General features: G+C 37.7%; 2 protein-coding genes across 2 annotated transcripts; both read right to left on the reverse strand.

Annotated features, from left to right (window-relative positions):
- Nucleotides 1-289: 289 nt before the first annotated feature.
- On the reverse strand, nucleotides 290-1,225 carry Olfr1232 (olfactory receptor 1232). The gene has a single exon (NM_146323.1). The coding sequence runs from the start codon at nucleotides 1,223-1,225 to the stop codon at nucleotides 290-292; it is 936 nt and encodes a 311-aa protein (NP_666435.1).
- Nucleotides 1,226-14,352: 13,127 nt separating this feature from the next.
- On the reverse strand, nucleotides 14,353-17,438 carry Olfr1233 (olfactory receptor 1233). Its single transcript, NM_146972.2, has 2 exons — nucleotides 17,413-17,438; nucleotides 14,353-15,400 (listed from the first exon to the last, which is right to left on the reverse strand). Exon 2 carries the CDS (start codon nucleotides 15,345-15,347, stop codon nucleotides 14,430-14,432), a length of 918 nt encoding a protein of 305 aa, NP_667183.1. The 5' UTR covers nucleotides 15,348-15,400; nucleotides 17,413-17,438; the 3' UTR covers nucleotides 14,353-14,429.
- Between the last annotated feature and the right edge of the window lie 9,293 nt (nucleotides 17,439-26,731).

A 26,731-nucleotide genomic window follows, 5' to 3' on the forward strand; every position in this document is an offset into this window, starting at 1 on the left:
ATGAAATTAATAGCCAAATGCAATTGAAAATTTGGATTATATTCTTTTTATTAATAGATTCTAAGGAAACGTAGAATTCAATTCTTTTAAATTTACACCTATAATTATTTCCAACTGAAAGGACATGCCCACTATAAAAGAAAAAGCAATATTTTCTAACCCCCAAAATGATGCCTCTTCTTGAGAACTGCATTAACTCATTATAGGCAATAATACACTATTTTTTTGTCTGCAACAATTTTGATTCCCTTTACTCTTTATATAAATTTTGATAAAATGTAACTTCCATTTATCTTTCATCTGAAACCATTACCAATTTCTTCCACAATTTCCTTATGGCATTTTTCATGTCCTTATTCCTAAAAGTGTAAATGATAGGATTAAGCAAGGGGGATAGCATGGTGTAAAATAATGCTACCATTTTGTCAAAGGAGAAAGCACTGTGAGGCCTTGCATATATAAATATACATGGGACAAAGAACAAGACCACAACAGCAACGTGGGACCCACAAGTAGACAGAGCTTTCCATCGCCCTTCAGAACTCTGGGATCTCAAAGACAGCAAGATAAAGCCATAGGAGACAAGCAACAAAACAAAGACTATAATACAGATCAACCCACTGTTGGCCACCACAAAAAGGCCAAAGATGTGAGTGTCGGTGCAGGCAAGCTCCAGTAATGGAAATAAGTCGCACATGAAATGATTAATGACATTGGGTCCACAAAATGGTAACTGCAAAGTGAAGATAATTTGCACAGTAGAATGTAACAATCCTCCTGCCCAGGCCACCCCCACCAGCGTGCCACAGACCTTCCTGGTCATGATGGAAGAGTAGTGTAAGGGCTTACAAATAGCAACATAGCGGTCATAGGCCATGGCTGTCAGAAGAATCATCTCAGCCCCACCCAAGAAGTGTTCAACAAAAAGTTGTATCATGCATCCTTCAAAGGAGATGGTTTTTCTCTTGTAGAGAGAGTCTAAAATCATCTTGGGTGTCATGGCAGAGGAGAAGCTTGCATCCAATAAAGACAGAAAAGCCAGGAAGAAATACATGGGAGAGCCCAGCAGTGTAGGGCTACAGACAACAGTCACCACAATCATCATGTTGCTCCCCATAGTTGCAATGTAAACAACTAGACATATAATAAATATTAGTTTTTGAAGATTTGGATTCTGGGAAAGTCCCAGGAAGACAAATTCAGTTACAAAACTCTGGTTTTGCATGATTTTGAAGGAAAGGGTAAATGTCCAATAGAGAGCGTATGATTTGGTAATGATGACAAACATCTGTTTCAATCCACTTTATAATTTTATAGTCATCAATTATTTCTTAAGGCTGGCTCCAAAATGCTTTCAGTGCTTTAACTTCATTGAGAATAGGAACACTTCAGATTGATAGTTGAAGATCAATCAAATCAAGGCTGAGAAAAACTATGTAAATCTTAAAATGCAAAGCTCTCTGTACATGGCAAAGAAAAGAGTTCCATGTTGTGAAGAAGAAATGTCCAGGTATCAGGTATTTGTTCATATCCTAAGATTACGTGACATGTCAGACTTGAAAGTAAAAAAAGGTTCCTTGTGGTAACTGTGCCATTTTCAAATTTAGTAATCTGGTAATCTAGTTACATGCCCTACCCACAGGTTGATTTTCCATTCATTTCTACTTGTGCACACAGAGGAAACGAATAATTGAGTTCTCCTTACTTACATTACTGACATGTGTCAGTCAAGATGTCACTCACATGCTTGTGAGTATAAGTACATGATCATACCTGTTTGGTTAAAATAGGAAAACAGAAGAATACTATTTAAAATATTTAAAAATAATCCCAGTTGATAAATTCTACTTACAGTCAACATAAATTATCTAAGTGTTAATATAACTAACAAATATACAAATTGTGCATATGTTTCTGTCCTCAAGGTCCTGATTTATTTCTTCTAGGTGCCTGTACTCTAAATCCCAAAGCTATTAATAAACTATCACCAAGAAACAGGAAGATTAAATAAACTTTAAACAATCATAGTATCAGCCAGTAGATATCATAGATAAAAGCATGCCAAAAAAAAATGACTCAGAGTATGAGTAGAACTAAAGCAGGAAAGAGAATGAGGGAAAATATCAGAAGATCTGCTCCTCACTCTTGCTGGCATACCCAACACAAGATTTTCTATTTGTCCACTGGCTTGGAGCAGATTTCTTAAGGATCTAAAAACTTTCAAAGATTCATGTGACATTTCTGTGGATGAACCTGATTAAAAAATGTATCTTGATTGTTTCTTAAGGGAATCAGACATTTTATATCACCAACACAGTCAGAATATTAGAAGACAGTGTTGAGAGATGAGCATATATCCTACAATCAGAAGGATGACATTCTAGACATAATTTCTGCTTTACCAATGGTGATTTAAATTTTACCAGTATTTTTCTATGTTTAAAGGGGTTTACAAAAGAATTTGGCCAGTCACAATGATAAAATATATGTATTTTAAAATGCATTACACATTTATTTTTGAGATTACAATATAATTATGTCTCCCTGAATTTTCTTCTACACCCTCCCTATACTACTCCTTAGTATCTTTCAAATCATGGCCACTGTGATTGTATATAGGCAAGCACACATGCAAGAGCACACAGACACACATACAAACACACAGACACAGGCACACACACACACACACACACACACACACACACACACAGACACACACACCTTTTTCAATCTGGGCAATGCTCCTTTATATGCTTTTAGGGATGAGCACTTAGTGTTAGGAACTATTTTGTGTTGGGTAACTGTTTTTTGTGCTCCTCCCGGGGAAAGACTTTTTTCCCCCTTCCCAGTATTCTTTGGTCGTCTGTAGTTCCTGTGTAGGAGTGGGGCCTTGTGGATGTTTCCCTGTTCACTTTGCCATGTCATCCATTTTCATCCATTTTCAATTCAGGTTTGGGCAATTCTGTTGGAATTCTTTATGGATGAAATCAGAAACTACTAACAGACACAATCTCACAACAAACTCCCCAATCCTCTGGCTTTTACAGTCTTTCCACCCATTCCTCAGAAATGTTTCTGGACCATTAGTATGTGAGTGCTTTGTAGATGAATTCATCCAGATTGGGGTCCATAACTCTGAAATTTGATTGACTGTGGTTTTCTGCAATGGTGTCTTTCTTTTGCACAGAGAAGTTTTCTTGGTGAGAGATGAAGAGCTCTTTACTAAACCAGCATTATCAACAATAATTTAAACTTCTGTCCCTTTGCCCATAGATAAATGAATAGCACTGCCCTTCAGACAGTCCCAGATAGTTTCATTGAATCAAGAAAATCAAATTAAGTGGAAGAAGTAAAAAGAAGGAACAACTTACATTAATTTAATCGTTATTATCATCTACTCCCTTTACAAGTTTACATAATCTAAACCTATTCAAACTAAAATCTAATTTTAATAAATGTTTACTTTCCACTATCAAAAGTAAGCATGTTCATGTAAGTTAAACACTTATTCCTCACCCATCCAGGTAAGAATATTTCTTTATACCACAATCTGGGAAACATGTCCTCTTTCAATTTCAGTTACGTCTCTCAGCTTTCACTGATGCTCTGACGATTGCCCCAAATGTGATCATTTTCATAATCTTACTGTCTCAGGAAAGGATGGTGTGATAAGATTTCTGTGTTTCTACTGCTGTTCATTCCAGGGGATGCCTCCTGCCTCTCCTGTTGTCTTGCTAATTCATCTCAAAATTTTAAGGGAGATGCCAAGTCATGACCAGCACAACATAGTGCAGGGCTTCAGATGTTCCAACTTCCTGAGCATTCTAGGGCAGGAACCTAACGTTATTCACAAACTTTAAACACTCTTAGAACATGGGCACATTTAACTTGGAATAATCCACTCTGGGACATGTCGTTCTTCTTACCTTAATATCCATTCCTGTAAAGTTGTTGCTGTATGGTTGTGCACATGGCAAATTTCATGTTGTACACTATTATATATAAAGATGAGAGAATTCCATGGATCTTATGAGGATTCTGAAGACACTCTCAGAAAATTCACTTTTTAATCTTAAAAATGAGAAAGTGATAGAGAATGGAAATATGTTTTTAAATAATCCTGTTGGTGAAGTAAAATAAAATATGTGATTGTAACAGTTTAGCTTATTTGTATTTAATTTATAGATAAAATTTAAATGTAGTATTTTTATTAAACCTGTAAGAATGGTTGGTTTCCTTTCCACTTCAAATTTTCATTATTCTATAATTGCTGCAGCTTTTCTTGGACTTTTATTATGCAACAAACCCTGCTGTATGGTTTCATGTTTGTTGTTTTACTTCTCTCATCACTGATCATAGCAACCACAGTTTATGCTCTGCAGTTTAATTAAAAGTCTCCTCTAAAATAGAATAAAAGTGTATAAGTCTCATTGTGTCCACCAATTTCCTAACTGTCCAGTGATGGCACTATTCTGTTGTATATAGAGTAGTTCTATTCAGGTTCTAGTCAGCCTCCAAGACTTCTTCTAATTTTTCTTCTTATCTTGGACAAAGAGGAGGGGCATCTTCAGCAAGCCAATGCCTCGCATATGTTGTCTGCAGTGTGGTATCATGGAGAAAAAAGAGAAACAAAACTTTCCTTCTTGTTGTACAACTGGAATTTAAGTGTTTTTCTGTGGGATTTGAGAACACCTAGCCCCACCCATCCCAAGACTTGGAAACTTTCCATCATCATGATTTTCTACAACATAAATTTAACTGGTGTTTGTTCTTCACTTCTTTATAAATATCTATATCCCCAAAGAATTAAAAGATTCTTTTTCTTTTCCTTGAACCTCTGCTTTCAATTTGAACATGCTTCCAAATAGATGAACTGAGTTCTGAGACAAGGTTATGTCAATCCAAAAGAAACACAAATTTCTTGAACAGCTGAATGCTTCTTAAAAACTTAAAAGTGTATTTTCACATGGAAATATTTACCAGCTGGTCAAAACATTATATTTTAATTCCAAAAAGATATTTTAGAGGTTTAATTAGCTTTAACACTAAATGTAAAATTTGATCTCTATTCATATAGAGTTGATTAGTGCCATGCTAGAGTTATATAACACTGAGATAAGAAAAAACATGTGCTTACCTCACTGGAATCATTCAGAACAGACCATACCCAAATTTTTAATATATATATGATTTGTTTTTAACAAATATTTCCTTTCTTAGTTTTCAGACTTCATATAGAAAGGCAGGATTGAGGTGATTCCCAGAGGCATCCTGTACTGGCTAGTTTTGTGTCAACTTGACACAAGCTGGAGTTATCACAGAGAAAGGAACTTCAGTTGAGGAAATGCCTCCATGAGTTCCAACTGTAAGGCTTTTTCTCAATTAGTGATCAAGAGGGAAAGACCCCTTGTGGGCGGGACCATCTCTGGGCTGGTAGTCTTGGGTTCTATAAGAGAGCAGGCTGAGCAAGCCAGGGGAAGCAAGCCAGTAAGAAACATCCCTCCATGGCCTCTGCATCAGCTCCTGCTTCCTGACCTGCTTGAGTTCCAGTCATGACTTTCTTTGGTGATAACAGCAGTGTGGAAGTTTAAGCTGAATAAACCCTTTCCTCCCTGTCTTAATTCTTGGTCATGATGTTTGTGCAGGAATAGAAACCCTGACTAAGACACATCCTTACTTAAATAACCTATTGGATTAAACTGAGTGTTTAATTCCTGCTAAATGCTAATGTGAAAAACAGTATATCTCTGAAAATTAGAAAATTTCTACAGCATATGTATTTATTTTTCCCTTGAGGTCAGCTGAATACTATGAATTACCATGCAAAACCAACCAAATAAACAAACATACAAAAAAACCAATGAAACAAACACAAAGTAAACAAACAAAGCAGCCGACAATTAATAAACTTTAATATTGGCTACCCCCAGTACTCTATCCCCAACTTCTATATATTTATGCTCAATTTCCTGTCCCTGAGTACTTGTCTCCTGTCTCTTCCCATACCCTCATTTTCCTTCCCCTTCCTCTCAACCTTTCAGGTCCCTCCCTCCCTCTTTCTCTCATGATTATTTTGTTCCCCCTTCTAAGTAGGGCTGAAGTGCCCACACTTTGGTCTTCTCTCTTCTTAAGCTTCATATAGTATCCTGGGTATTTTGAGATTTTGGACTAATATCCACTTCTCAGTGAGTGTATAACATGTGTGTTCTTTTGTGAGTTTCATGAAGTCATTGTTTTTAATAGGTGAGTAATATTCCATTGTGTAAATATATCACATTTTCTGCATCCATTCTTCCTTTGAGTGACATCTCAATAGTTCCCAGCTTCTGGCTATTATAAATAAGGCTGCTATAAACATAATGAAACAGGTGTCCTTATTATATATTGGAGCATTTTTTTTTTTGGTATACGCCCAGGAGTTGTATAACTGGGGTGGGGGGTAGCCACTAGAAATTCCCAGATGCAAGGGAAGCAAGAGGTTCCCAGGACCCAATGTGGACAACATTACCTGAAATACCCAAAAAAGGGGAGATAGGACCTGTAGAAATCATCTCCAGTAGATAGACATGGCCCCTAATTGAGGGATGGGGCTACCCACCTATCTAAAAAATTTTAACCCAGAATTGTTCCTATCTAAAGGAAATGCATGGACAAAATATGGAGCAGAGACTGAAGGAAAGCCATCCAGAGTCTGCCCCACCTGGGAATCCCACATGCAAACACCAAACCCCTGACCCTGTTGCTGACGTCAAGAAGTGCTTGCTGACAGGAGTCTGTTATAGCTGTCCTCTGAGAGGCTCTGCCAACACCAGACCAATGCAGACACATAATCCCGCAAGAAACCATCGGGATGAGCATGAGGACACTGATGAAAGAGTTAGAGGAAGGACTGAAGGAGCTGGGGGGAATTGCAACCTCATAGGAAGAACAACAATATCAACTAAACAGTACAACCAGAGCTTCCAGGGACTAAACCACCAAACAAAGAGTACACATGGAGAGACCTACGGTTCTATATACATATGTAGCAGAAGATTGCCTTATCTGGCATGAATGTGAGGGGTGTCTCTTGGTCCTTTGGAGGCTTGATACCCCAGCATAAGGAGATGCTAGAGTGGTGAGGCAGGAATGGGTGGGTGGGTGGTGGTGCACCCTCATAGACACAAATGGGAGGGGGGATGGAATGGAGGGGTTACTGGAAAGGAAAACATTTGAAATGTAAATAAATAAAATAACCAATAGAATAAAATAAGACAATAAAAATAAACGTTAATATTTGATGACAAAATGAACTAAGAATATTTATGAGGAGGCTGGAAATAAGTATTTTAAACAAATATTTAGGTGGTTACACTGTGATTTAGAATTTTTCATTCTGGTATGGGTAGAATTTTTCATTCTATCAATACTTTATTGTTATATTGAAATATTTTCAGATATAATGAGTTTTAGTTATGATCTGTATTACTAGAACAGCACACCATACCAGATACAATTTACAGTCTTTTGCACCAGTTATTTCTCATACTAATTATTGAATTATATTATTATCGTTAAAATGAAAGTTCTCAAATTCTTGATTTATATTCAGAGTTATGCCACTTACATTAAATATATATAAGAAAAGGAGGTATTGGCATTACCACATTATAACATGAAAAAACTAAATCAGATCATGAGCATCATCTGCCAAGACAAAAATAAAAGACAAACCTCCCGAATACCTCCTGAATAGGCCAATACCCTTATTCTCATATTTTTGTCATTTCTAGTTTTTATGTAATGGTCCAGTTATGCTGTCATTAATTGTTAGGTCTATTGGAGTTATCTATTAAAAGAAACAAATATTTGACTTTTTGCAACATTTGTTTTTTTTATTACATATTTTCCTCAATTACATTTCCAATGCTATCCCAAAACTCCCCCATACTCTCCCCCCCCCCCCACTCCCCTACCCACCCATTCCCACTTTTTGGCCCTGGCGTTCCCCTGTACTGGGGCATATAAAGTTTGCGTGTCCAATGGGCCTCTCTTTCCAGTGATGGCTGACTAGGCCATCTTTTGATACATATGCAGCTAGAGTCAAGAGCTCCGGGGTACTGGCTAGTTCATAATGTTGTTCCACCTATAGGACTGCAGATCCCTTTAGCTCCTTGGGTACTGTCTCTAGCTCCTCCACTGGGAGCCCTGTGATCCATCCAATAGCTGACTATGAGCATCCACTTATGTGCTTGCTAGGCCCCGGCCTAGTCTTATTTATTAGTTATTTTTAAACAAAATAAAGAGTCTTATCTACTTAGCATGTACCTTACTGGTTTGTTTTCTTAAACTTTTATTTTTCTCTCATTCATAACATTATGACCACACTTTTTTTCCTCACTCCACTCCTCCCATTCCCCTCCCTCAGTCTCGCCTACATCAATTCCCCTCTGTTTCTTTTCAAAGGAAAAAAAGAATAAAAGAAAACAAGAACAGGTCTTCCAGAAACAGTTATCTAACTTGGCCTAACAAGATACAGTAAATCTGGACAAAACCTCCCATATCACAACTGGATGTGACAACACATAGGAGAAAAAAGGTTCTGAAGCACAGGCAAAAGAATCAGAGATAACCTCCATGCCCAGTGTTGGGGGTTCCACAAATCGCCAAGCTACACAACTATAAGGTATTTGCAGAAGACTTAGCTCAGTCCCATCCAGGACCCATGCTTGCTGCTTCAGTTTCTGTGTTCCCCTATGATCCCTGCCTACTTATTTCTGGGGCCCTTCTTATCATAATGTCTCATTGATGCCTCTGGCTCCTGCAATTCTTCCCCGTCTTCTGTGGGTTTCCCTTGGCTGCACCTGGTGTTTCTTTGTGGGTCTCTACACCTGTGCCCACCCGTTGCTGAGTGAAGCCTCTCTGATGACAATTGGTCTAGACATCAATATGCGTGTGTGTAGCAGAATATCAAAAGGGATTACTTATTTAATTATCTATTTATCTATTATCTGTCTATTATTCTCTCATATATTACATCCACAGAGAAGTTTTCCTCTTCCTTCTCCCCTTACCACCACTTCCTCTCCCTCTAAATCCACTCCTCCTCTATTTCTTTTCAGAAAAAGGCAACCCTTCCAGAGATAGCAATCAAACATGGTGTATCAATTTGCAATAAGACTAGGAATCTTCCCTTGTATTAAGAATGGACAAGGCAACCCAGTGGGAGGAAAAGTGTCCCAAAAGAAGGCAAAGACAGAAGGATCCCAAAGCATCAGGGACAGCCCTGTTCCCACTCATAAGAGTCCCACAAGAACAGCAAGCTACACATCCATAACATATATATAGAGTGCCTAAGAGAGACCCATGTGATGGCTGCTTCAGTCTCTCTGAGCCCCTATGAGGCCAGGTGAGCTGGATCATGGCTCTTCAGGCAGTGTCATGTTTGGGCTGTCTCATGGCATGGATCTCAAGCTCCACCTCTCATTGGTCGGCCACTCCTATAATATCTGCACTAACTTTACTCCAACACATCTTATAAGCAGGACAAATTGTAGGTCAAAGGTTTGAGATTGTGTTGGTGTCCCACACTTGAAGTTTTGTCTGGCTATAGGAGGTTGCCTTTTCAAGACTCATATACCCCTCCTTACTAGGAGTCTTATCTAGTGTCATCCCAATAGATTCCTGAGAGTTTCTACTGCACTAGATTTCTAAATTGCCTCCAAATACCACAAATTCCAGTTAGCTCTCTCGGTACACATTTCCTCTATCCCTCACAGTCCTGCCTGCTCCCACCTGTTCATTCCCACCTGCCCCCAATCCACCCACATTATCTAGTCTATTTCTTCTTTCCATGGATAGTACTACCTGAGGATCCAGCTATACCACTCCTGGGCATATACCCAAAAGATTTCCCAACATATAACAAGGCTACATTCTCCATTATGTTCATAGCAGCCTTATTTATACTAGCCAAAAGCTGGAAACAACTCAGATGTCATCTCATCCAGAAATGTTTGGATACAGAAAATGTAGTACATTTACACAATGGAATACTACTCAGCTATTAAAAACAATGACTTTATGAAATGCACAACCCAATAAATGGAACTAGAAAATATCATCCTGAGTGAGGAAACCCAGTCACAAAAGAACAGACATGATATGTACTCACTGGTAAGTGGATATTAGGAAAAAAGCTCAGAATACCCACAGTACAATTCACAGACCACATGAAGCTCAAGAAGATGTAAGACCAAAGTGTGGATGCTTCAGTACTTCTTAGAAGGGAGAACAAAATATTCACAGGAGGTAGAGGGTGGGAGTGATTTGGGAGGAAGGAAGAGGGGGAAAGGGGGGCAGGATCAGGTATGGGAGGAGATGAAGGAAATGTACAGAAGGTCAGGAAATTGAACAGAGGTTTGTAGCAATGGGAAATGGGAAACTAGGGATAGCCACCAGAAAGTCCCAGATGCTAAGAAAGCAAGAGGATCCCATGACCCAACAGGGATAAAATTAGCTGAAATGCCCAACAAAGGGGAGGGAGAACCTGTAAAGACCATATCCAGAGGTTAGCCAAGGCTCCCAGTTGGGGGATGGAGCCATCCACTCATCTCCAAAATTTTAACCCAGAATTGTTCATGTCTAAAAGGAATACAGGGCAAAGTGAGGAGCAGAGACTAAAGAAAAGGCCATCCAGAGACTACCCTACCTGGGGATATCCCATATACAGAAACCAAATCCAGACACTACTGCTGATGCCAAGAAGTGCTTGCTGACCGAAGCCTGATATAGCTGTCTCCTGAGAGGCTCTTCCAGAACTTGACAAATACACATTCTGATGCTTGCAGCCTACCATTGGAATGAGCATGGGGACCCCAATAGAGGAGTTAGAGAAAGAACTAAAGGATGTGAAGGGTTTTGCAACACCATAGGAAGAACAACAATAACACCCAAATAAACCCCACAGAGCTCCCTGGGACTAAACCACCAACCAAAGAGGGACCCATGCCTCCAGCCACATATATAGCAGAGGATGGCTTTATCTGACATCAATGGGAGGATGGGCCCTTGTTCATGTGAAGGCTTGGTGCCCCAGGGTAGGAGAATGCCTGGGTGATGAGGTGGGAGTGGGTAAGTGGTGCAGGAGCATTCTTGTAAAAGCAGGAGGAGGGTGGATGGGATAGGGGTTTTGTGGAGGAGAATCCAGGAAAGGGAATAGCATTTGAAATAAATAAAATATCCAATAAAATAAAAAAGAAGCTTTCTGAAGATGAATTTTTAAATGCAAGAAAAAAATAAAAAAACTAAGAAGCTTCTATAAGGCCAAGGACTCAGTCAATAGAACCAAACAGCCCTCTAGAGAATGGTTAAAGAATTCCACCATCCTCACTTCTGACAGAGGGCTATTATCCAAAATATATAAAGGACTCAAGAAGCTAGACAATTTAGATCTGTGAATCAGATCTAAAGACAATTCTCAGCAAGGAAAATTTGAATGGCTGAGAAACAAATAGAAACTACTTTCTTTGGGACTCCATTTTCACCTGTCATAATAGCTAAGATCAAAAATGCAAGCTCATTCTGGCATGGATATAGAACAAGAGGAATACTCTTCCATTATTGGCAAGGGCACAAACTAGGATGGCTACTCGGGAAATCAGTGTGGCAGTTTCTCAGAAAATTGAAAATCAATCGATCTCAAGAACCAACTATACTACTTTTGGACATATACCCAAAAGATACTTTATCCTACCACAAGAAAACCTGCTCAAGTATGTTCATAGCAGCTTTGTTCATAATAGCCAGAAACTGGAAACAATCTAAACATCCCCTAACCAAAGAATATATAAAGAAAATGTGGTACAATCACACAATGGTGTATCATTCTGCAATTAAAAACAGTGAGATCATGAATTTGTAGCCAAATGCATGGAACTAAAAAAGATCCTGAGTGAGGTAACCCAGACCCGAAAAGATAAACAAGTCTTTCCAATTCAATGCATGTAGCTGACATTTAAATTGCTTATATAGAACTAAATATAATAAATTTTATAAACAATTACTATTCAATGCTAAAAGAAAGCCAATACAATTTTGAAATCAGAACAGACACATCAAGAGAAGAAAATTTGCCAACTCTCTTCTGAATTGTATTTCTTTCTCTATAGGGCCAATGTATTCATGATGCTTACTAAGTATTGTTAGAGCACAGAATCCATGGATTCTGTCATAAAACATGTATTAACAGCATGAGTACAAAAACTGTATGTGGTTAAAAGGTGGCAACATTCGCAGTTACGACTACATAGACAAACTATGAAAACAGACTGCTTTTCCAAAAAGCTCCAGAACTTATGCAGAACAGAATCTTGTAAGCAAGCTACCTTGATTAGTATTAAAACATTTCTCTTTGGTCAACTACAAAATAATCATTCCTGTTTTCCAATGGTTGAAATTATAGCACACCTCTGAAAGAAGATTTCGTTTTTAAGAATTATTTACTTTGTATGTATTATTCCTGAATACTCATAAGCACACCATATGTGTAGTACCCATTTCAGGTAGAAGAGGGTGATAGATCCTCTAGAACTGGAGTTTCATATGATCATAGGATGTCCTGTGGATGCTGAAAGTGAACCCGGAACTTCTATTCCTCCACCAAGTAATCTTAAACACTGAGCAATCTCTCCAGCCCCTAATGTAAAGTTTTGAAGAGGATTCTACATTCAGTGAACCAAACATAAAACTAACTCTTTAAAAGTAAAATTATTTCAATGACTGTTTGGAAAAGCACCCTCATAGAGGCAAAGGGGAAGGAGGAGAGGGCAGATGTGGGAGGGAGGTTTGTAGAGGGATAACCAACCAGTAAGGGAGGTATCATTTGAGATGTAAACAAATGTAATGATTGATAATAAAGAAGTTTAAAAGTGCATATAGTAAAATTTACCATTTTGCTAACAAAAAATATAAAATTGTTTCATGTAGATTCTTGTGCTTTTCAAAACACCTGCATTTAATCGCCACTAATAATTTTTTTTTTTAATTTAAGATGTGATACTGAGCCAGGCAGTAGTGGCACATGCCTTTAATCCCAGCACTTGGGAGGCAGAGCCAGGCAGATTTCTGAGTTCAAGGCCAGCCTGGTCTACAAAGTGAGTTCCAGGACAGCCAGGGCTATACAGAGAAACCCTGTCTCAGAAAAAAGAAAAAGGAAAGAAAAAAAAGAAATGACACTGTTTTTGACATAATTAAGAGGTAAATTCCAGACAAAGTCATAATTTAAAATTGATCATCAGAAATATCATATAATAAACTACTATTGGCTTTGAAGTAAGGGATATTTAGATTCAAGGCTTATATATCAGTTTTGTGTTTAAAATAATTGTCAAATTCTAATTTTGTGAGGTTATATGATCATAAACCGGCACTTAAATTGCTTATATAGAAGTAAACATGATGAATTTTGGAAACACAACTTCTATACAATGGTAAAGGAAACCCAATACAATTTTGAAATCATATTGAGCAAACATGTAGCAAGAGAGCAAGGGAAAAGTTTTTTGTCAACTATCTTTCCTTCGAATTGGACTTCTTTCTTCCTTAGATGCTCAGAGATAGCGCAGTTTGAGAACCAACCAGGTATAATGTGCAAGACTCAACCTAAAAAAAAGGAAAAAAAAAACAGGAAAGAAAAGAAGAGAAGTATATACAAAATAAGATTTTTTTGACTGAAAACATGAATTTTACACTCTTTGCAATGTTTAAGAGCATCTATTTAAATCTAAAAAAGTGTTAATATGACTACCAACTCTCCCTATCTTGATCTTATTTCTTCACATTTCTAAACTACATTGTATTTCATCTATAAACCATTAAAATCATAACTGGCTAGAAGAAACAGTTAAGTAGACTAGGAAATAATTTCTGCTAAAAAGTCTTCATTTGGCCATAGAACCGTGGTTATTATTGAATAGAATCATTTAAACATTAAATAGAAAGCTCTAGAAATAATGTATAAATTTCAGTTGAATAACCTTTGTCATGTGAAGAAATGTCACATCATACCACTGGGACAAGACTTTTCCACTAGTCCATCATATTCATATTTTGTACTCTATCTATTTTTAATATTTAAGTAGTTGTTAAGCATGGAGTATCAGGATATCACAGTGCTTTGTTTTAGTAACCCAGATTTCACTAAATAATGGTCACAAAGTAAAGATATTATGTACTAGTATAATTTTTATAGTATAATTTTTATTTTATAGCTAGTTGTATTTAACATTTTATTGTGCATAATTTAAAAATTAATTTATTTATTATAAATATGTCTATATAGAGAAAATGTATGTAGAGCTTTAATAATATTAATTTTGGGCACTACTGAGGATCTTTAAATTTTCTTCTCATTAGTAGGGAAATACAAAAATAAGATATTCATATTAAAATCATTTGTTATCTAAGATTGAATTCTTTTTTAGTATCATTCTAATGGCATTTTTAACCTCTGCATTCCTTACAGTGTAGATAATTGGATTTAACATGGGAGTGACAAGAGTGTAAAACACTGCTATGGCTTTATCTGTATGAAAAGTTGTTACTGGCCGCATATATGTATAAATGCATGGCACAAAGAACAAGACAACAACAGTGATGTGGGAGCTACAGGTAGAGAGGGCCTTTTTCCTCCCTGCAGTGCTATGTGTCCTCAAGGAAAAGAGAATGACCGCATAGGACATCAATAGCATCGTGAAGGTGATCACAGGGATTACACCACCATTTGCAGCAATGAGAAGACCAAGAAGGAAAGTGTCTGCACAGGCCAACTGTAGTAACGGGAAAATGTCACAGCAGAAATGGTCCATGACATTGGGGCCACAGAAAGGAATCCAGAGAGTAACGAGTATCTGTCCAAAAGAGTGGAGAAAACCCATTATCCAACATACCCCGACTAGGACACAGCAATTGTGGTGGTTCATCCTTGTCACATAGTGCAGAGGTCTACAGATGGCCACATAGCGGTCATAGGCCATGACCACAAGAAGAACAATCTCTGAAGCTCCTAAGAAATGTTCAACAAAAAGTTGTATCATGCAGCCATGGAATGAGATGGTTTTTCTCTCTGACATCAAATCTGCTAGCATCTTAGGAATGATAGAAGAGGAATAGCATGCATCTATCAGAGATAAAAAGGCCAAGAAAAAGTACATTGGGGAGTTCAAAGTCTGGCTACAGACTATGGTCCCGACAATGAGCAGGTTTCCTGTGACAGTGACAATGTAGATGATAAGAAGCATCAAAAGAAGAATTCTCTGCAGCTGAGGGTTCTGAGTCAGTCCCATGAGGATGAATTCAGTCACATTCATTCTGTTTTCTTTTGTTTAAATGCTGCTGGGGAGCGCTGAAGTGAGGAGTTAGCCTGGAAAAAATATTATTAGAGAATTGATGAGAAATTTACTTTATTTTTAGATAAACCATCACTTCCTGCAGGAAAATAAAAGAAATCTCCTCTGAGTTGAAATACATATCTAGTTGAAAGTGAGTAAGGAGCGAGCTAAGTATACATTTGCTATAAAGCTTGAGGCAGAATCATCAGCAGGGAAATTCCCAAGGAAGGAGCAGAGTTTGTAACAGTACCTAGAACACTATGGGGCTGAGTTCAGTGAACAAAGGGAGTCAGTTGTTAACCTTGCATGATTTTATAGACCACATACAAGAGTGTGATTTAATTTTAGATAACGAGTTAAGCCCCCAGAACATTTTACACAGAAGAATGTTTTAATACAACTTCTGTTTTAGGCTCTAGTAAGATGGCTCTGACCACTCTCTGAAAAGTCAGTTATGGAAGAGTGAGGGAGAAGCGAACAGTTGGGGTGTGTAGATCATGAGGCCATGAGCCTATTGAAAGGGTTATACAAGTACAAAATGTTGTTTTGCATAGGATATGAGAAAAAAGAATATAGTAAATATTTCTCCAGTTTTTATTCATATCATCATAACCCCTACCTGGAAAGAAAGTACTGCTATTAATTGAGAAAATTTCACGTGTAAAAACCTCATGTGGAATGCTCAGCATTTGCTTGATGGCATATTAAGAGACAGGTTCTATAATCTTTATATCAATAGGGAGTTATGCACTATTGTTCTCATTTAATAAGTAAAATAAATGAGCCTTAGAGAATTTAAACAAGCTGTTTAATTTGACTTAGAAGACTGTAACCCTAGTTTTACCTTAAAATATAAGTTAAATTTATTTGACCTCTAAGGCTCTTAAATATAGGGTATAAATTGAAGATACTTGATATTAGTAACTGAAAATGATAGGAAAAGAAGTCCTCATAATGACAGGAATGTTTTTAACTGATCACAGCCAGCATCAGCTATTTAATTTCTATTAACATTTAAGAACAGATATGTCATTACTTATGAAAATCATGACATCGTTATGCAATTACATTTTAAACACAAATGTTAAATGTAACTTTCTAGTAGAAATAATGTTTCTTTATGAGTTATTACTATACTGCTCTTAGATTTAAAAAAATTACTTATTCTACTTTGTTTATCAGCAGCCTTTCTCCTTTACATTCACAAAGAAAATCTCTACCTATTGGTTCCATCCTTCCTTATCTAAGTCCTCCAAATGTTTTTTATACTAGAGTGGGCAGTCTGACTAAGAAACAGTACTGTAACTGCTCAAACTTGAAGGATTTAGTTGAACTTACCATTGTGTTGAAATACAAATGACTAACTTCTGGTGACCAGAGAGTTAGAATTTGGGAACATGAGTTATCAATCAGTTCCTGAATGTTATCAAGTCAGATTCTCTCGACTTTTTTCAAGACCTTCTTTCTTGACTTCAGGAATTCAAAGTTCAAATCTTTTAGTTGGTAGACATAAGTTCATTGCTATATTATTAAACATATATTTGGAATGAAATTGTACTTACATAGATTTTACATAGCAAATGTGGAAATGAATACACCAAGGTAACATGGCTATGTAATCACTTCTAATATTTTTCTTTAACAATATATTAATCCCACATAAAACTTTTTGAAGAAATTACAATGCCGTTCTGAATGTTCCATCATTCCTTACTCATCTCCTATATTTTCTTTTATTTTTGCTGTGGTCACAGGAATGTATGATTTCAAAGGTTCAAGAGCTAAGGAAACTTAGCCAACTTGCTTTCATAAACAATATAGATAATTTGTTAAATGGTAAAAATCAGACTTGAAAGTTTACCATTAATATAAGTTGTTACTCTTTCTATTTAGCCAATAGGAAAATTCCAGCATTGAGTGGTTTAGCCTTGCTCTCCAACACAGACATTTACTGAAGAGCAGAGCTAAACACATAAATCAAAGTATTTCTACACAACAGCTTGTCTTAATTTAGTTCCATAGAATCTTCTAAATATTAACTCACCTAAACAATCAGCATTAACCTTTTTTAACACCATCTTCCAAAGAACAATGAATGTGAATCTAATTCATAGAGTTGGAGGAACCAAAAGGGAAATGATTTCAAAAAACACTTGGGAATTTGAAATATGTCTCCTTCTCAGCTTCCTCTGAGAATAATCATTTCTACTATCAGGAGAATTAAAATCACCACTTTATTTATTTTGTTAAACCAGCTAATAACATACAATTACTCTTCTTCCATTTCTTATGGTACCCTAAACATATTATTAAAGCAAAATGTTTCATATTAAAGGAAACTTATCTATCATTCTTTATATTTAAGCCACTTTGATATTAACAATAAATTCTATACAATAAATTCATGGAATAATTTCATTATTTACAAATTTAGTAAGGTTTATTTCACTTCTTCAGACAAATGTAAAGTATGTTATAGAATTGCAAACCATTTTCTCCTCTTTCATTTGTATTATGTGATCTCACCATTTTTTTCTGTTTCTTTTTTTAATACTTAAATATTTTGTTTACATCCTAATCACAGATTCCCCTCCCTCCTATTTCTCCCAGTCCCTCCATCTCACCTCCTATCCAGCCATCCATGCCTCCCTCCTTTTTCCTCAGAAGGCTGGAGGGTTCTCTGTGACATAACAAGTTGCAATAAGACTAAGGCATTTTCTATCGAAGCTAAACAAAGCAGCCCAGTAAAGGAAGGGATTCAAAGGCAGGCAACAGAGTTACAGACAGCACCTGTCCCTACTGTTGGGAGTACGTCATGAAGAACATGCTGCACAGCTGTTACTTATGTTCAGAGGGCCTAAGTCTGTCCCATGCATGCTTTTGGGTTGGTGGTTTAGTCTCAGTGAGTTCCTACAGGTCCAAGTTACTTGATTATGTAGATTTTCTTGTAGTGCTCTTGATCCGTCTGGCCCCTTAAAATCCTTCCTTTCCCTCTTTTACAAGATTCTCCAAGCTCTGCAAATGTTTGGATAAAAGTCTTTGCATCAGTTCCCATTAATTTCTGGGTAAACCCTCTTAGATAACAGTTATCCTAGGCTCCTATAACCAAGTATAGCTGAATAACATTAATAGTGTCAGGGGTGGAATCTGTCCTTTGCATGGATCTCAAGGTGGGTTAGTCAACGATTGGCCCTTTTCTCAATTTCTGCTCCTTATTTTGTTCCTTCTCATCTTGTAAGCAGAACACATTATGGGTCTAAGATTTTGTGGCTGGGTTGGTGTCCCAATCTCTCCATTGGAAGTATTACCTGGTTACAGGAGATGACCACTACAGTTTCCTAAGATTCCTATGGCTAGGAGTCTTAGCTAGGGTCACCCTTATAAATTCCTCGAGGTTTCTATTGCCTTCGGTTTCTAGCATCTCTCAGAGATGCCCCACTACTGATTCTAGTTCTCTCTCCAAGTACTCTCTCTCTCTCCTTGATTCTTCCTGTTCTCACCACTACCTTCTCCCTGATCCAGTCCCCTTCCTCCATCCACCCCAATGTCTATTCTCAGTGAGATCCAAGCATCCCCTTCCTTGAACTTTTCCTTGTTACCTATCTTCTTTGGGTCCATGTATAGTAGCATAGTTATCTTGTACTTTATGGGCGATATCCATTTATAAGTGAGTACATACCATGTTTGTCTTCTGGGTCTGGGTTACCTCACTCTGGATAATTTTTTTCCAGTTCTACTCATTTGTCTGAAAATTAAATGATGTCATTGTTTTTAGTAGGTGAACAGTATTAGATTGTGTAATTCTTTATCCATTCTTTATCCAATCTTCAGGGTATATAGGTTTACACCTGGGTGTTCAATTCCATTGTTCAACTTGTCTGGTTTTAGGCCAGTACCATGTAGTTTTTAATTACTATTGATCTGTTGTATAGCTTAAAATCTGAGATGGTTATACCTCCAGACGTTCTTTTATTGTACAGATTTGTTTGTTTGTTTGTTTGTTTGTTTAGCTATTGACATTTTGTTTTTTCAATTGAAGTTGCTTATTTTTCTTTCTAGTAAAGAATTGTGTTACAAGCCCCTTCCGCTCCACTCGAGCCCGAGTGTACCTTGCCAGATGACTCACCCGACACCCGCACGGGCCCACACAGATTCCCCACAGGATCCTAAGACCACTAGTGAGTGGAACACAACATCTGCCAGGAGTCTGGTTCGAACACCAGATATCTGGGTACCCTCCCTGCAAGAAGAGAGCTTGCCTGCAGAGAATACTCTGCCCACTGAAACTAAGGAGAGAGCTACCCTCCCAGGTCTGCTTATAGAGGCTAACAGAGTCACCTGAAGAGCAAGCTCTTAACAGTGACAACTATAACAGCTAGCTTCAGAGATTACCAGATGGTGAAAGGCAAACGTAAGAATCCTACTAACAGAAATCAAGACCACTCACCATCATCAGAACGCAGCACTCCCACCCCACCTAGTCCTGGGCACCGCAACACAAACGAAAATCTAGACCCAGATTTAAAAACATTTCTCATGATGATGATAGAGGACATCAAGAAGGACTTTCATAAGTCACTTAAAGAATTACAGGAGAGCACTGCTAAAGAGTTACAGGCCCTTAAAGAAAAGCAGGAAAACACAACCAAACAGGTAGAAGTCCTTAAAGAAAAACAGGAAAACACATCCAAACAGGTGATGGAAATGAACAAAACCATACTAGAACTAAAAGGGGAAGTAGACACAATAAAGAAAACCCAAGCGAGGCAACGCTGGAGATAGAAACCCTAGGAAAGAGATCTGGAACCATAGATGCGAGCATCAGCAACAGAATACAAGAAATGGAAGAGAGAATCTCAGGTGCAGAAGATTCCATAGAGAACATCGGCACAACAATCAAAGATAATACAAAATGCAAAAAGATCCTAACTAAAAACATCCAGGAAATCCAGGACACAATGAGAAGACCAAACCTACGGATAATAGGAATTGATGAGAATGAAGATTTTCAACTTAAAGGGCCAGCTAATATCTTCAACAAAATAATAGAAGAAAACTTCCCAAACATAAAGAAAGAAATGCCCATGATCATACAAGAAGCCTACAGAACTCCAAATAGACTGGACCAGAAAGGAAATTCCTCCCGACACATAATAATCAGAACAACAAATGCACTAAATAAAGATAGAATATTAAAAGCAGTAAGGGAGAAAGGTCAAGTAACATATAAAGGAAGGCCTATCAGAATTACACCAGACTTTTCACCAGAGACTATGAAAGCCAGAAGAGCCTGGACAGATGTTATACAGACACTAAGAGAACACAAATGCCAGCCCAGGCTACTATACCCGGCCAAACTCTCAATTAACATAGATGGATAAACCAAGGTATTCCACAACAAAACCAAATTCACACAATATCTTTCCACAAATCCAGCCCTTCAAAGTATAATAACAGAAAAGAAGCAATACAGGGACGGAAATCACGCCCTAGAACAAGCAAGAAAGTAATCCCTCAACAAACCAAAAAGAAGACAGCCACAAGAACAGAATGCCAAATTTAACAACAAAAATAACAGGAAGCAAAAATTACTTTTCCTTAATATCTCTTAATATCAATGGTCTCAACTCGCCAATAAAAAGACATAGACTAACAGACTGGCTACACAAACAGGATCCAACATTCTGCTGCTTACAGGAAACCCATCTCAGGGAAAAAGACAGACACTACCTCAGAGTGAAAGGCTGGAAAACAATTTTCCAAGCAAATGGTCTGAAGAAACAAGCTGGAGTAGCCATTTTAATATTGGATAAAATCGACTTCCAACCCAAAGTTATCAAAAAAGACAAGGAGGGACACTTCATACTCATCAAAGGTAAAATCCTCCAAGAGGAACTCACAATTCTGAATATCTACTCTCCAAATACAAGGGCAGCCACATTCATTAGAGACACTTTAGTAAAGCTCAAAGCATACATTGCACCTCACACAATAATAGTGGGAGACTTCAACACACCTCTTTCATCAATGGACAGATTGTGGAAACAGAAACTAAACAGGGACACGGTGAAACTAACAGAAGTTATGAAACAAATGGACCTGACAGATATCTACAGAACATTTTATCCTAAAACAAAAGGATATACCTTCTTCTCAGCACCTCACGGGACCTTCTCCAAAATTGACCATATAATTGGTCACAAAACAGGCCTCAACAGATACAAAAATATTGAAATTGTACCATGTATCCTATCAGACCACCATGGCCTAAGACTGATCTTCAATAACAACATAAATAATGGAAAGCCAACATTCACGTGGAAACTGAACAACACTCTTCTCAATGATACCTTGGTCAAGGAAGGAATAAAGAAAGAAATTAAAGACTTTTTAGAGTTTAATGAAAATGAAGCCACAATGTACCCAAACCTTTGGGACACAATGAAAGCATTTCTAAGAGGGAAACTCATAGCACTGAGTGCCTCCAAGAAGAAACGGGAGAGAGCACATACTAGCAGCTTGACAACACATCTAAAAGCTCTAGAAAAAAAGGAAGCAAATTCACCCAAGAGGAGTAGATGGCAGGAAATAATCAAACTCAGGGGTGAAATCAACCAAGTGGAAACAAGAACTATTCAAAGAATTAACCAAACGAGGAGTTGGTTCTTTGAGAAAATCAACAAGATAGATAAACCCTTAGCTAGACTCACTAGAGGGCACAGGGACAAAATCCTAATTAACAAAATCAGAAATGAAAAGGGAGACATAACAACAGATCCTGAAGAAATACAAAACACCATCAGATCCTTCTACAAAAGGCTATACTCAACAAAACTGGAAAACCTGGATGAAATGGACAAATTTCTGGAAAGATACCAGGTACCAAAGTTGAATCAGGATCAAGTTGACCATCTAAACAGTCCCATATCCCCTAAAGAAATAGAAGCAGTTATTAATAGTCTCCCAGCCAAAAAGAAGCCCAGGACCAGATGGGTTTAGTGCAGAGTTCTATTGGACCTTCAAAGAAGATCTAATTCCAGTTCTGCACAAACTATTTCACAAAATAGAAGTAGAAGGTACTCTACCCAACTCATTTTATGAAGCCACTATTTCTCTGATACCTTTCACAGAAAGATCCAACAAAGATAGAGAACTTCAGACCAATTTCTCTTATGCATATCGATGCAAAAATCCTTAATAAAATTCTCACTAACCGAATCCAAGAACACATTAAAGCAATCATCCATCCTGACCAAGTTGGTTTTATTCCAGGGATGCAGGGATGGTTTAATATACGAAAATCCATCAATATAATCCATTATATAAACAAACTCAAAGACAAAAACCACATGATCATCTCGTTAGATGCAGAAAAAGCATTTGACAAGATCCAACACCCATTCATGATAAAAGTCTTGGAAAGATCAGGAATTCAAGGCCCATACCTAAACATGATAAAAGCAATCTACAGCAAACCAGTAGCCAACATCAAAGTAAATGGAGAGAAGCTGGAAGCAATCCCACTAAAATCAGGGACTAGACAAGGCTGCCCACTTTCTCCCTACCTTTTCAACATAGTACTTGAAGTATTAGCCAGAGCAATTCGACAACAAAAGGAGATCAAGGGGATACAAATTGGAAAAGAGGAAGTCAAAATATCACTTTTTGCAGATGATATGATAGTATATATAAGTGACCCTAAAAATTCCACCAGAGAACTCCTAAACCTGATAAACAGCTTCGGTGAAGTAGCTGGATATAAAATAAACTCAAACAAGTCAATGGCCTTTCTCTACACAAAGAATAAACAGGCTGAGAAAGAAATTAGGGTAACAACACCCTTCTCAATAGTCACAAATAATATAAAATATTTCGGCGTGACTCTAACTAAGGAAGTGAAAGATCTGTATGATAAAAACTTCAAGTCTCTGAAGAAAGAAATTAAAGATCTCAGAAGATGGAAAATCTCCCATGCTTATGGATTGGTAGGATCAACATTGTAAAAATGGCTATCTTGCCAAAAGCAATCTACTGATTCAATGCAATCCCCATCAAAATTCCAACTCAATTCTTCAACGAATTAGAAGGAGCAATTTGCAAATTCATCTGGAATAACAAAAAACCTAGGAGAGCAAAAACTCTTCTCAAGGATAAAAGAACCTCTGGTGGAATCACCATGCCTGACCTAAAGGTTTACTACAGAGCAATTGTGATAAAAACTGCATGGTACTGGTATAGAGACAGACAAGTAGACCAGTGGAACAGAATTGAAGACCCAGAAATGAACCCACACACCTATGGTCACTTGATCTTCGACAAGGGAGCTAAAACCATCCAGTGGAAGAAAGACAGCATTTTCAACAATTGGTGCTGGCACAACTGGTTGTTATCATGTAGAAGAATGCGAATCGATCCATACTTATCTCCTTGTACTAAGGTCAAATCTAAGTGGATCAAGGAACTTCACATAAAACCAGAGACACTGAAATTTATAGAGGAGAAAGTGGGGAAAAGCCTTGAAGATATGGGCACAGAGAAAAATTCCTGAACAGAACAGCAATGGCTTGTGCTGTAAGATCGAGAATTGACAAATGGGACCTAATGAAACTCCAAAGTTTCTGCAAGGCAAAAGACACCGTCAATAAGACAAAAAGACCACCAACAGATTGGGAAAGGATCTTTACCTATCCTAAATCAGATAGGGGACTAATATCCAACATATATAAAGAACTCAAGAAGGTGGACTTCAGAAAATCAAATAACCCCATTAAAAAATGGGGCTCAGAACTGAACAAAGAATTCTCACCTGAGGATTACCGAATGGCAGAGAAGCACCTGAAAAAAATGTTCAACATCCTTAATCATCAGGGAAATGCAAATCAAAACAACCCTGAGATTCCACCTCACACCAGTCAGAATGGCTAAGATCAAAAATTCAAGTGACAGCAGATGCTGGCGTGGATGTGGAGAAAGAGGAACACTCCTCCATTGTTGGTGGGATTGCAGGCTTGTACAACCACTCTGGAAATCAGTCTGGCAGTTCCTCAGAAAATTGGACATAGTACTACCGGAGGATCCAGCAATACCTCTCCTGGGCATATATCCAGAAGATGCCCCAACTCATAAGAAGGACACATGCTCCACTATGTTCATAGCAGCCTTATTTATAATAGCCAGAAGCTGGAAAGAACCTAGATGCCCCTCAACAGAGGAATGGATACAGAACATGTGGTACATCTACACAATGGAGTACTACTCAGCTATTAAAAAGAATGAATTTATGAAATTCCTAGCCAAATGGATGGACCTGGAGGGCATCATCCTGAGTGAGGTAACACATTCACAAAGGAACTCACACAATATGTACTCACTGATAAGTGGATATTAGCCCAAAACCTAGGATACCCAAGATATAAGATACAATTTCCTAAACACATGAAACTCAAGAAGAATGAAGACTGAAGTGTGGACACTATGCCCCTCCTTAGAAGTTGGAACAAAACACCCATGGAAGGAGTTACAGAGACAAAGTTTGGAGCTGAGATGAAAGGATGGACCATGTAGAGACTGCCATATCCAGGGATCCACCCCATAATCAGCATCCAAACGCTGACACCATTGCATACACTAGCAAGATTTTATCGAAAGGACCCAGATGTAGCTGTCTCTTGTGAGACTATGCTGGGGCCTAGCAAACACAGAAGTGGATGCTCACAGTCAGCTAATGGATGGATCACAGGGCTCCCAATGGAGGAGCTAGAGAAAGAACCCAAGGAGCTAAAGGGATCTGCAACCCTATAGGTGGAACAATATTATGAACTAACCAGTACCCCGGAGCTCTTGACTCTAGCTGCATATGTATCAAAAGATGGCCTAGTCGGCCATCACTGGAAAGAGAGGCCCATTGGACACGCAAACTTTATATGCCCCAGTACAGGGGAACGCCAGGGCCAAAAAGGGGGAGTGGGTGGGTAGGGGAGTGGGGGTGGGTGGGTATGGGGTACTTTTGGTATAGCATTGGAAATGTAAATGAGCTAAATACCTAATAAAAAATGGGAAAAAAAAGAGAAAAAAAATTGTGTTGAAATTTTTATAGGAATCGTGTTGGATTAATCATGGTAAGAAGACCATTTTTGCTACGTTAATTTTACAGATCCATGAGCATAGGACATCTTTCCATCAGGTTTTTCACTTGCTTGGTTAGGCTTACCACACCATACTTTGCATTATTTTTATGGCTATAGTGAAGGGTGTTGTTTTCCTTATTTCTTTCCCAGCTTGTTTATCCTTTGTGTGTATATATATATATATATATATATATATGGACTACTGCTTTTTTAGTTATTTTTTTTAATCCATCCACTTTTCTGATGTTGTTTGTCAGTTGTAGAAATTAAACTGTAGGATTTTGGGAATCACTTTTCTATACTATCATATCATGTGTAAATAGATCTGTGATGTCTTCCTTTTGTATCTACTTGATCTTCTTCAGATGTCCTAATGCTCCAGCTAAAACTTCAAGTACTTTTAAAAATACATACAGAGAGAATGGACAGCTTTGTTTTATCCCTGGTTTATAATAGAATTGGTATATGTTTCTTTTGATTTAGTTTGATGTTGGCAACTGGCTTGCTGTATATTGCCTTTATTGTGTTTAGGTATGTGACTGGTACCCTATTCTCTTCAAGACTTTCATCATGATGGGTATTAGATTTTTGTCAAAGGCTTTCTCTACATCTAATGAGATGATCCTGTGAGTGTTTTGCTTTGTTTGTTTTTATAGTGTATTATATTGATGGATTTTCATATATTGAATCATTCTGCATCTCTTAGGTGAATCTAGAATCATACTGGATGATCTTTTTGTTTGGTTGGTTTTGGTTTTGGTTTTTTGTTTGTTTGTTTGTTTTTGTGTTTTAGATTTTTTGAGACAGGGTTTCTCTGCATAGCCCTGGCTGTCCTGGAGCTCACTCTGTAAACCAGGCTGGCCTCGAACTCAGAAATCCGCCTGCCTCTGCCTCCCGAGTGCTGGAATTAAAGGCGTGTGCCACCACGCCCGGCTCTGGATGATCTTTTTGACATATTTTTAGATTCTGTTGGTGGGTATTTCATTGAATCTTTTTTGCATCGATGTTTATGTGAAAAATTGGTCTGCAATTCTTTTTCTTTGTTGACTCTTTGTATGGTTTAAGTATCGTGGTTACTGTGCCTTCATTAAATGAATTAGGCAATGTTCCTTCATTTCTTAGTTTGTGGAATAAGTTGAAAAATGCCAATATTAGCTATTCTTTAAATGTCTGGTAAAATTCTATGCAAAAAAAAATTTGGCCAGGGACTTTTTTTGGTTAAGAGATTTTAATGAC

Source organism: Mus musculus, chromosome 2 (assembly GCF_000001635.26).
Source record: "Mus musculus strain C57BL/6J chromosome 2, GRCm38.p6 C57BL/6J".
NCBI classification, from domain to species: domain Eukaryota; kingdom Metazoa; phylum Chordata; class Mammalia; order Rodentia; family Muridae; genus Mus; species Mus musculus.

Excerpts from the sequence above, each read along its gene's own strand:
- Olfr1232 (NM_146323.1), bottom strand. The coding sequence starts at position 1,225 with ATGCAAAACCAGAGTTTTGTAACTGAATTTGTCTTCCTGGGACTTTCC.
- Olfr1233 (NM_146972.2), bottom strand. The coding sequence starts at position 15,347 with ATGAATGTGACTGAATTCATCCTCATGGGACTGACTCAGAACCCTCAG.